The sequence below is a fragment of the Manis pentadactyla genome, chromosome 12, assembly GCF_030020395.1.
Source record: "Manis pentadactyla isolate mManPen7 chromosome 12, mManPen7.hap1, whole genome shotgun sequence".
Taxonomy (NCBI): Eukaryota; Metazoa; Chordata; class Mammalia; order Pholidota; family Manidae; genus Manis; species Manis pentadactyla.
This window is the reverse complement of record NC_080030.1, coordinates 58,750,342-58,763,007: the sequence shown is the minus strand read 5'-3', so window position 1 is coordinate 58,763,007 and position 12,666 is coordinate 58,750,342. Positions and strand designations below refer to the sequence as shown.

At 35.5% G+C, this 12,666-nt stretch overlaps 1 protein-coding gene across 4 annotated transcripts in view; it reads right to left on the bottom strand.

Moving 5' to 3' along the window:
• The window catches only part of MED23 (mediator complex subunit 23), a 52,078-nt gene that overhangs the window by 15,079 nt on the left and 24,333 nt on the right, over nucleotides 1-12,666 (bottom strand). For all 4 annotated transcript variants that reach the window (XR_008992767.1, XM_036903780.2, XM_036903781.2 and 1 more), the window contains 5 exons: nucleotides 11,715-11,860; nucleotides 10,530-10,775; nucleotides 8,841-8,983; nucleotides 7,722-7,896; nucleotides 6,930-7,093 (listed from right to left, as the gene is read on the bottom strand). Coding sequence is in view for 3 of the 4 variants with exons in the window: in XM_036903780.2 (XP_036759675.1) it covers nucleotides 6,930-7,093; nucleotides 7,722-7,896; nucleotides 8,841-8,983; nucleotides 10,530-10,775; nucleotides 11,715-11,860 (874 nt within the window). In the remaining variant the exon portion in view is untranslated. The remainder of the gene's footprint in view (nucleotides 1-6,929; nucleotides 7,094-7,721; nucleotides 7,897-8,840; nucleotides 8,984-10,529; nucleotides 10,776-11,714; nucleotides 11,861-12,666) is intronic.

Genomic DNA, 12,666 nt, shown 5'->3' with positions numbered 1-12,666 from the left:
CAACTAATGCTGAAAGAGCAACCTGAAACTGCAGAACACACTGCCTATATCTGGGGAAAAGAGGAGACCTCACAGAAAAGGGTAAAGTAGCAAAACTGTAATCTGGCAGGACCCAAGCCCTCCCCCTACCACAGCTTACAAGTGGGAGGAAGAGAAACAGAGCAGGGAGGGAGTAGAAGCCCAGGACTGCTAAACATCCACCCCTGGAGATCTGCTACAGGAGCAAAAATCCACATTACATGGTGCTCTGGAGATTAGTGGGGTTGCAAAGCAAATACAAGTGCAATACTTGGCAAGACTGAGATTACAGCTGCTTGTGGAGAGCACGTAAGCACAATTAGCCCCACTGGGAAAAAGAAAGGTGGGCACTTTGAAAGACTTCACAACAGTGAGTGGGGTGCTAAAGGGGCACAGATTACACAGAGCTCGGAGCTCAGAAGAAAGGGCAGGTGGACAAAATCATCTAAGTATCCTCAGCCCAGCAGGTTAGGAACTATCAGGAGCTTCAGATGCTCCATCCCCCTGGCTGGCAATGCAGCCCTAAGGCCCACCAGTGCAGTACACAGTCTGTTGCTCCTTCCTCCCAGCAGGCACTGGACCTACTCACCTATTGCCCCTGGCATCGTGCCAGGCCAGCCAGAGGGTGATCTCACCTATGGCAGCTGCAGGGGCATAGCACAGAAGCTCCTCCCTGTGGGCTCAGCCCACCTGACTGGAAAGTAGAGGCAGGCCTTACAGCTGGGAAGGGAGGAAAGAGTTCTTTCTTCCAGGCAGGCAGCAGTTCCATTCGTCTGCAACCCCCACCATTGATACAGGTGCAAGGCAGCTCCAGAAAGTAGAGCCTCTGGGCACTAGAGGGTGCCTCCTACACAAATCTATTATCCCATAAGAAACACTTTAAAAAAATTAAGAGACAAAGGAATTTTGTCCAAATAAAACTCAAGAAAAACTCCAGAAAGAGGGCCAAGTGAGACTGAAGCCACCAATATTTCTGAAAAAGATTTCAAGATAACAATCATAAACATGCTCATGGGCTACAGAAAAATATTCAAGATCTCAGGAAGGAGTTCAAGAAAGAGAAACTTTGAAAAATAGAGTATCTGAAATGAAACACACAATGGAGGGATTTAAAAGTAAATCAGATGAGGTAGAGATGGTAAATAAAACAAATTAGAGAAAGGAAAACAAAGAAGCTGAGGCACAGAGAGAAAAAAGATCTCTAGGAATGAAAGAATAATAATAAGAGAATGGTGCAACCAATCCAAATGGAACAATATTTGCATTATAGGGATACCAAAGGAAGAAGAGAGAGACACAGGGATATAAAGTGTCTTTTAAGAAATATTTGCTGAAAACTTCCCCAGTATGGGGAAGGAAATAGTCTCTCAGGTCATGGAAGTGCACAGATCTCCCAATACATGGAACCCTAGGAAGACAACACCAAGACATACAATAATTGGAATGGCAAAGATCAAGGACAAGGACAGAGTATTAAAAGCAGCCAGAGAGAGCAAAAAGATCACATACAAAAGAAAATCCATCAGGCTATCATCAGACTACTCAGCAGAAACCTTAGGAGCCAGAAGGGAGGGGCATGATATATTTAATGCAATGAAGCAGAGGGGCCTCAAACCAAAAATACTCTACCTTGCAAGGTTTGAAGCAGGGATTAAACAATTTCCAGATAAGCAAAAGTTGAGGGAATTTACCTCCCACAAACCATCTCTACAGTCTATATTAAAGGGACCGCTTTAGATGGAAATGCTCCTAAGACTAAATAGCTGTCAACAAAGAAAATAAAACCACAGTAAAGGAAATAGACCCATTAATTACTAAACAAACACAAAACTAAATAAACTATGCATAAAATTAGTGAAGGGATACATGAAGAGTACAGAATATGATACCTAGTGTATAAAGAATGGAGAAGGAAGAGGAAGAGGGAGGAAAGAACCTTTAGATTCCATTTGAAAGTGTAAAAAAAGAGTTAAGACAGACTGTTAGATAATAAGAAAGCTGCCCTCGAACCTTTGGCAACCACAAATCTAAAGCCTACAATAGCAATAAGTACATACCTATATTGATAATCACCCTAAAAGTAAATGGTCTGAATGCACCAATCAAAAGATACAGAGTTACAGAATGGATAAAAAAACAAGACCCATCGATATATATATATATATATATATACTGCCTATAAGAGATCCACTTCAAACCCAAAAACATACACAGACTAAAAGTGAAGGGATAGAAAAAAATATTTCATGCAAATAATAGGGAGAAAAAAGAAAAAATTGCAGTACTTAGACAGAATAGATTTCAAAACAAAGAAAATAACAAGAGACAAAGAAGGACATTACATAATGATAAAGGGGTCAGTCCAACAAGAAGATATAACCCTTATAAATAATCTATGCACCCAACACAGGAGCACCTACATATGTGAAACAAACACTAACAGAATTAAAGGGGGAAACAGAATGCAATGCATTCATTTTAGCAGACTTCAACACATCACTCACTCCAAAAGACAGATAGATGAGACAAAACATACAGAGACAGAGGCACTGAACAACACATTAGAACAGATGGACCTAACAGATATCTACAGAATACTCCAGCCAAAGCAGCAGGATACACATTCCTCTCAAGTGCACATGGAGCATTTTCAAGAATAGATCATATACTAGGCTACAAAAAGAGCCTCAGTAACTTCAGGATTGAAATTGTACCAACCAGCTTCTCAGACCACAAAGGTATACAACTAGAAATAAATTATGCAAAGAAAACAAAAAGCCCACAAACATGGAGGCTTAACAACATGCTCCTAAATAATCAATGGATCAATGACCAAATAAAAACAGGTATCAAGCAATATATGGAGACATATGAAAACAGTAACTCAACACCCCAAAACCTGTGGGTGTGGTAAAGTTTTAAGAGAAAAGTATATAGCAATACAGGCTTACCTCAAGAAAGAAGAACAACTCCAAATGAACAGTCTAAACTCACAATTTACGAAACTAGAAAAAGAAGAACAAATGAGGCCCCATGTCAGTAGAGGGAGGCACATAATAAAGAACAGAGCAGAAATAAATAAAATCAAGAAAAATAAAACAACAGAAAGAATCAATGAAAGCAGGAGCTGGTTCTTCGAGAAAATAAACAAAATAGATAAACCCTTAGCCAGACTTATGAAGAAAAAAAGAGAGTCTACACACACATAAACAGAATCAGAAATGAGAAAGGAAAAATCACTACAGACACAATGGAAATACAAAGAATTATGAGAGAATACTATGAAAAATTATATGCTAAGAAACTGGATAACCTACAAGAAATGGACAACTTTCTAGAAAAATACAAACTTCCAAGGTTGACCCAGGAAAAAACAGAAAATATGAACAGACCAATTACCAGCAATGAAATTGAATTGGTAATCAAAAAACTACCCTTGAACAAAACCCTGGATCAGATGGCTTCACTGTTGAATTTTATCAAACATTTAAAGAGCTAATACCCACCCTCCTTAAAGTTTTCCAAAAAGCAGAAGAGGAGGGAACACTTCCAAACTCATTCTATGAGCCCATCATCACTAATACCAAAATCAGACAAAGATACCACAAAAAAAGAAAATTACAGACTAATATCCCTGATGAACATAGATGCAAAAGTACTCAACAAAATATTAGCAAACCTAATTCAAAAATACATAAAAAAGATCACCCATCATGACCAAATGGGATTTATTCCAAGGATGCAAGGATGGTATAATATTCGAAAATCTATCAACATCATCCACTATATCAACAGAAAGGACAAAAGGATCACATGATCATCTCAATAGATGGTGAAAAAGCATTTGACAAAATACAACACCCATTCATGATTAAAAACTCTCAAAAAAATGGGTGTAGATGGTATGTACCTCAACATAATAAAGGACATATACAACAAACTCACAGCCAACATCATACTTAACAGCAAAAAGCTGAAAGCTTTTTCCTTTAAGATCAGGAACAAGGCAATGATGCCCACTCTCAACACTTTTATTCAACATAGTTCTGGAGGTCCTAGCCATGGCAATCAGAGGACACAAAGAATTAAAAAGCATCCAGATTGGTAAGGAAGAAGTTAAATTGTCCCTGTTTGCAGATGACATGATAGTATACATAAAAATCCCTAAAGAATCCACCAAAAAACTAGATTTAACATCTGAATTCAGCAAAGTTGCAGGATACAAAATTAATACACAGAAATCTGTGGCATTCCTATATACTAATAATGAACTAGCACAGAGAGAAATCAGGAGAACAATTCCATTTACAATTGCATCAAAAAGAAAAAAATACCTAGGAGTAAACCTAACCAAAGGAAGTGAAAGACCTATACCCTGAAAACTACAAGACACTCAAGAGAGAAATTAAAGAAGATACCGATAAATGAAAATCTATCCCATGCTCATGGACAGGAAGAATTAACATTGTCAAAATGGCCATCCTGCCTAAAGCAATCTACAGATTCAATGTAATCCCTACCAAAATATCAACAGCATTCTTCAATGAACTAGAACAAATAGTTCTAAAATTCATATGGAACCACAAAAGACCCCAAATAGCCAAAGCAATCCTGAGAAGGAAGAACAAAACTGGGGGTATTATGCTCCCTAACATCAAGCTCTACTACAAAGCCATAGTAATCAAGAAAATTTGGTACTGGGACAAGAACAGACCCATTGCTCAGTGGAACAGAATAGAGAGCCCAGATACAAAAGCTGATAAGCTTTTTCCTCTAAGATCAGGAACAAGGCAATGATGCCAAGCATATATGCTCAATTAATATACAATAAAGAAGTCATGGATATACAATGGGGAAATGACAACTGCTTCAACAAATGGTGTTGGCAAAACTGGACAGCTACATGTAAGAGAATGAAAATGAATTATTGTATAACTCCATACACGAAAGTAAACTCAAAATGGATCAAAGACCTGAATGTAAGTCATTAAACCATAAAAACTCTTAGAAGAAAACACAATAAAAAATCTCTTGACTATAAACATGATCTACTTTTTTCTGAACACATCTCTTTAGGCAAGGAAAACAAAAGCAAAAATGAACAAATGGGACTACATCAAACTAAAAAGCTTCTGTACAGCAAAGGACACCATCAGCAGAATGAAAAGGCATCCTATAGAGCTCACACGCCTCAACAGCCAAAAAGCAAATAACCCAATTAAGAAATGTGTGGAGGATCTGAACAGACACTTCTCCAAAGAAGAAATACAGATGGCCAACAGGCACATGAAAAGATGCTCCACACTGCTAATTACCAGGGAAATGCAAATTAAAACCACAATGAGATATCACCTCACACCAGTTAGGATGGCCAACATCCAAAAGAGAAGAAACAACAAATGTTGGCAAGGATGCAGAGAAAGGAGAACCCTCCTACACTGCTCTTGGCAATGTAAACTAGTTCAACCATTGTAGAAAGCAATATGGAGGTTCCTCAAAAAACTGGAAATGAAAATACCATTTGACCTAGTAATTCCACTCCTAGGAATTTACCCAAAGAAAACAAGATCCCTGATTCAAAAAGACATATGCACCCTATTTATTGCAGCACTATTTACAGTAGCTAAGATATGGAGGCAATCTATGTGCCCATAAGTAGATGAATAGATAAAGATGTGGTACATATACACAATGGAATATTACTCAGCCAGAAAAAGAAAACAAATCCCATTTCCAACAACATGGATGGAGCTAGAGGGTATTATGCTCAGTGAAATTAGCCAGGCAGAAAAAGACAAGTACCAAATGACTTCACTCATTTATGGAGTACAACAACAAAGCAAAACTGAAAACACAAAACAGCAGCAGACTCATAGACTCCAAGAAGGGACTAGTAGTGAACAAAGGGTGGGGTCTCAAGAGGGTAGGTGGGGAGGGAGGGAGAAGGGGATTAAGGAGCACTGTCATTCACAATCACAATATAGGTAGGCCAAGGGGAAGTCAGTACAGCACAGAGAAGACAAGTAATGACTCTATAGCATTGTACTATGCTGATGGACAGTGACTACAATGGAGTTGGGGGCGGGACTTGATAATATGGGTGAATGTTGAAACCATAATGTTGCATATGTGAAACCTTCCTATGATTGTATATCAGTGACACTTGAATTTAGAAAAAAAAGAAACTATCACTTGTCCAATTTTATGCGATGTCAGAGAATATTCATAATTAGCTGAAAAGGCTATTAAAATACTCAAATACTCCTTCCCTTTCCAACACATCTGGGTAAGGCCATATTTTCTTACTTTCACTAAAATAACATATTGTAATAGAATAATATATTTCATATAAAACAAATAATAGTAGAATATGAGACTCCATCAATTTTCCTTTATATAAGACACTAGAGAGATATAAAAAAATATAAAACACAGCATGTCTTCTCATGAAAGTTTGTTTTGGAGAATTTAGGGTTTATTTTTCATAAAAATATGTTATTTTCAATATGTAATAGGTTATTTTTTTAATGAATAAATTATTTTAAATACTTCTGCTTTAATATCTAATAAAGTATTAATGAATATAATCCATATAACAGAAAAACTTTGGAAATTTCAATAATTTTTTTTTTTAGGGATGTAAAGTGGTCCTGAGACCAAAAAGTTTAAGAATCACTACTTAAAAATGAAAATGAGGGAAGACGGCTGAAAATTAATGCTTAACCTAGTTAAAATGACAGTACACAGAAGAACTACATTAATGACTGAAATGATGAAGGTATCAAAGTAACAACTTTTTTGGAACAAGTGAAGGTGTGTTCTCAGCATGTTACCCCCTTAGAAATCAGTAGGGACACAGCACACTCTGATTCATCTGTTTTTTGTTGCTGGCAGCTACATGTCCACTGTACCTGTTACGTGAGTTGCTCTAGCTAAGGTCAGTATCAACGCTCGGTTCAGTTCTTCAGATTCTGCGGAGAGTACGGTTTTGGGATCACTAAGGAAGCGTGTGAACTGCGGTTGTACCTCTGAGCTACCTAATGCGGTTATAAGCCTGAGTGCAGTGCTTTCAACACTGAAATGTGAGAGAACAAAAAGAAATGTGAAAAAGTTAAGTTGCATATAAAATTTTAGAATTATAGAATTAAATCTAATTCTAGGTTAATTACAATGGAAAAAAATGCTAACTATGAATTTCTCCTCTTTGATTAAAAAAAAATCTCTTTTGCATGAAGATGAACTTTGCTTTTGTTTTACAAACTGGAGGAGCCAAATTTTATCGCAAAACCATCTGACATTTGTACACATGCAGTAAAGATACCTTATAGCCTGTAGAACTAAAAAATGTCACCTACGACTATATTTCAAAAATGGCATTTTTTAATCAAGTATATTTTTACTTAGAGAAAAGTCAAAATGACATGCTGCTTTAACCATAATCTGACATAAATTTAGTATTCTAAAGGGCTAAATAATAATATTTAGTCAAAGGCCTTGGAAGTACTTATTCTCAGTCCAGAGATCCCAAAGCAAGTTACTCAACTATCTTCATAAGTTTCTATTTAAAAAGCTGGTTTCTTTCTGGAAATTATTCCAGAAGCACAGGAGTTTAAAGACAAATGAATAAAAATATTTCAAAGCAAAGGATTATGTTCCCCATCTTCAACAAAGTTTCTAATAAAATTTAAGGACAGTGAGCTCACCAGAGGTGGAGCTGGTTCTGGTTTGTTTGTGCCACTGCAGCCAAAGTATGAAGATGACTGAGGAGCTGAACCCTGTAATGAGGCTGAATGTGGTGCATCCGGTAGCTAAACATCTCAAGAAGTGTGTGTAAGATCCCCCAGGCATGAGACTTGAAAACAGTTGGCAAAAGCTGACCTTGAGGAACAAGACAATTTTAGGCAGCATTAGTAAAGCTATGCATTAAGAAGATTTGCTCACACACACACACACACACACACATTTTCCAAATTATCTCTATAATTTCTACTTTAAGGGAAAAAAAATTCAGCTCCTCATTATAATACCAAGTTTGCCTTTTTTCTGGAATTTGACAAATGATAATAAGTTCATCTGGAAAAATAAAATAAGAGATAAGATATTAAAAAAAGGTACTCTAACCTTCTTCATTTCTCAGTTATTTTTTAAAGTTAATATGTTTCCAACCTTTTGAAGCATGAGAATAAATTTTTATTATACAAATTGCATCACACTTGCTCTTATTCTCTCTTCCTTCCCAGGAAAATTTTATTCCACTCTCAATTATCTGAGAAGATTAACTACAGTTCAAATTAAAATTTACTGCAGTGGTGAAAAGTCAGAATTACCATGAATCAGAAAAAGACTTGTATGTTAGAAAGCATCTATTACTTGGAACTGCATAATTACTAACAGACACTATAAGCTGTCTTCTACAATGCAGAACTCCTTCCCTATTGCCAAGCAGACTTAGTACTCATTGCTGCCCCAGTAGCAAGCAGAAAAGGCAAATGGGACTGCGTTCTTGCATGAGGGCAGAGCATGTCTGTCCAACTCACTGCATCCCAAGGAACTGTTACAATACCCCTTTCTCACTGTAACTTTACTTAAAATGCAATTAATTCCCCTGACTCTCACACTTATCTTTTATTTTTCTCTGTAAGACATCACCTGACATATTTCACATTTCATTTATTTACTTTCTTGTCCGTTTCCCTCATTAGCAGATAATCTCTATGATGGCAGTGACTTCTGTATAGTACTGTGCCCTTGGCATCTAGAAGAGTAACTGTTGAGTTAATTAATGGGTTAATGGTTATAAACACCAGAAAGTCCTGTCTTACTGATAAATCCTTTGATGCCCAAAGACTCTATTTCCATGTAGACCAATAAACGACTGTAAGTTTCCACTAGGGCTGGAGCCAAGGCCACACCGGACTTTGCATGAGCAAGTTTTATCACTCTGGTAGCAATGCTATGAATAAGGCTAAGGAGAAACAAAAGGAAAGAAAATAAAAAACCATATATTTGACATAAATATAGTGGTTACTCTATTTACAAAGAACTTGGTATAAACCAAACTTAAATATATGAATCGCTCCATTTTAATCACTGAAGTTGTGTAGGATATTGGTAGTGATGCATTGTACAACCTGAGACTAATTTTGATTTCCATGGTGCTTTCAATGTGTATCAGGATCCCTCTACTCACAGAAGAGCAAAATTTGGCTACAGCTCATAAGAACATGCTTGAAAAAAACAAAAACAAGAACTAAACCTCCAAAAAAACTAAAAATAAAAAAAGAATATGCTTTAGTGGTTTTAGTCTTTTCCTTTTTCAAATATGTAAATAAAACTATTTGAGAAATGAAATAACTTTAATTAGAGAATTACTTAATAAATCACTGCTAAGACCTAAATGTTAGGCTCCAACAGGGTTTTCCTCAACTCTCACACATGCAGGTAAAGCATGTGTATATTCTTATCACAACATCTACCATGTGAAAAAAGAGCATAGCTTTTCTAGAACTGATGGCCCACCTGCAGGCCCACAGATACATTCTCTTACCTACACAATGTTTGAAGTTCTAGCTGAAAGACTAGAAATAAAAATCTGGATTTCTAGCCCTTCCTAAAAAAATTTAGATGAGCTAAGCTACACTAGTCTGCCTTTTCATATTACATAAATTAGTTCAAGTGGCAGTACGATGAGATGAGCCTTTCAGGGTACACTCAGCCACAGCCCCTTCTACACACAGATGCTCCATGTGTGCTAATACCTGGCTCTCTTTCACTCAGCACCAGTCACACTCATTTGCATTATCAGTTTAGCTTGTAGGGGCACTTGTGGTTCTAGAATCACACCTGCTACAGCCTTTTCTGTCTTCTAGAAGTCATAATGTCAAATCTAAAAGTATCTATTTGTAATCAATATAGTAAAGGCATTACAATTTTTGCACTCCTGTACTCAGAAATTTTACTTCCAAAAATTGTTTAAGGAAAATGTAATTACAGATAGGTACAAAGACAACCGTAAAGACAGTCTTCACAGTCATCTTTATAATACTAAGACATTGCAAGTAATGTCAATGTCCAACAATGTGGAAATGGCTAAATAATCATATATAGGCACATGGAAAGACTTTTATAGCAATTAAAACAGATGTTTTTGAAGAACACTAGACCTAAAAAGGTATTTGATACACTATTATGGGAAAAGGATGGTTATAAAATAGTATTGCTGTAAGAGTACATTTTGTTAAAAAAACAAAACAAAACATAAATTCATATATTTATATATAGAAAAAAAGACTCAACATACACAAAAAATTCTTACAATGCTTATTTCTCATGGAAGGATTATGGCAACTATTTTCTTTAAGTTTATTTGTATATTCCAGAAAAACCTATACTAAAAATACCATTTTTCTAATAAACCTAATGATTTTTAAAAAATGAACTTGACCATAAAATCAAGTCTGTACTATACTGATATCAATTTTTTGACTTAGGACCAAATAGAAAGGACGTACCTCATTTTGGCATGAACTGTCAGTGAATCCAGGAGGTTCATTGGTAAGGGGGTAATAGAGCCTGAAGCCAAGCAGCTTGTTCCAGGAAGAGGTGTCCTCATAATTCCGTTTCCATAAATAGTTTCTACCAGAGCTCCCATGGGTAGTGTAAAACATTCTGAATTTGTAGAGTATGCATTGCATAGGAGGGCAATCTTATAGTCATTCATTTGTAAACTTTTATTTCTAAGACTCTGCTGTAGGAACCTAAAGTTTTAAGTTCCATTAAAAAGAAAATTGCAAATAATTTTCAGAAAGTTAACTTGCGTTTTTAAAAATGTTTAATTTCATGCAATTATTTACTAATAATTATCTTTATTCATAAAGGTATTATAGTTTCTGTCCAAGAGGTAGAGTGGAAATACACATAAAGGTTTCAGTAGCATCTCAGAAAGAACTTAAACATTATTATAATGAATATTTGTTAAGTATATCCTACCTATACAGTACTAAGATTCAGATAATGAATAACTCACAAATTCGTGAACTAGGTAATTCATTTATTATCTGTCTGCTTAAGCACAATAATTGCCTTCATTATAGATGTCCCTACGGAAAGATGGTTAAGGGGTGTCTCATAAAATGAAAGCCAAATGCAATGGGAAGTTTGACTGTCCTACAGTATCATCTGAAGAGATTTTTTGCAGTCCATTTCAGAAGTTCTAGGTAGGAAGTTCAGCTACTCCTCATGCCCTTGAATGAAGCCCAGTCCTACATAAAAAGAGCATCTGCTTTTAGTAATCACAGCTTTGACAATGATGCCAGCCAGATCAGCTTAGTCAATCCTGGCAGTCCAGGGAGTGAAAGACTATCTCAGTCACATTAGGCTCAAATTCCAAGTTTTGAAACATACTTTTGGAAATTAAGAACTTTAATTGAGATAAAACATGTAAAAGCAAAATTAGACTTGAAAATTAAAAAGATATTTACTCACATACATATAAACAGGATTAGTTTACTTCTAGTTGTTTTCTGATACAAGTATTGGTCAGTTTCTCTTGGTATGACATACACATTTAATATTCATCCTTACCTCCAGTGGTTGTGGTGCGATTTCTGTACTTCATACACATACTGAAACCAGTATTAGTCTATAATCCACTATTAAATTTTATAAAATTAACTGGCAATCTACAAATAACTTACTCATGGTGAAGCTTTAGGGAGTGAGGTATTGGAATCTGTAGCTTGGAGTTGTCGTTTTGAGCTTTTCTATTGAGATGAATCCAAATACAAGTCATTGCAAAGGCATGAGTTGACTGGGGTTTGTTAATATCAGGAACTGGGATACACTGAAAAATAACAATTTGCATATAATAAAAAAGAGAAAAATCAACTAGTTAAATGCATTCTAGTAATACGTTTTTGATATAACTCTTTTTAAAAATATGCTGTATTTAGTTCCAATTGTTCTTTGACTATTCAATAATACAAATCAGAAGACCTACCAGCTATAAAACATTATAACTATTATAAGATTGTTTCTACTTGCCAAGAAAATAACAAATTCACACATGCTTAGTCAAGCTTTTCCTATTGGCACAGAGAATTCAAAATCATTTTTAGATTTTTATGTAAACAATCATTATGAAATCTTACTAAATGTGATAAATACCCTGAAAACAAAGAATCCCTGTAAGTCACACATATGCTTCTCAAGAACATACAAAAATAAATATGCAGTCTAAATGAGTATCATCATATTCAATATATATACTCATATATAATATACATAGTATATATTGATGGAGGAAATAACATGGATGTCTGGAATTTGTTTTAAAATTGTCCAGCATTAACAACAAAAGATGAGGAGGAAAGATGAAACCATATTTCCTGGTGATGAATACACAGGAATTTATTTTTCTATTCCCATTGCTATTTTTGAGCATTTAAAAATCTCCACAAATATACTTCTAAAAAATGGCATCATCAATATATACCATATTTTACTCAAATACAATGTAAAACACTCATGGGTGTTTGTGGGGCATACTCAATAGGCAAATAACCCAAAAGATATTAAAAGTCACTGATTTTATTTGGCCATTCAATGATGTGCATAGAGTGAAACAACTGAATGCTTTTTAAAACTTTA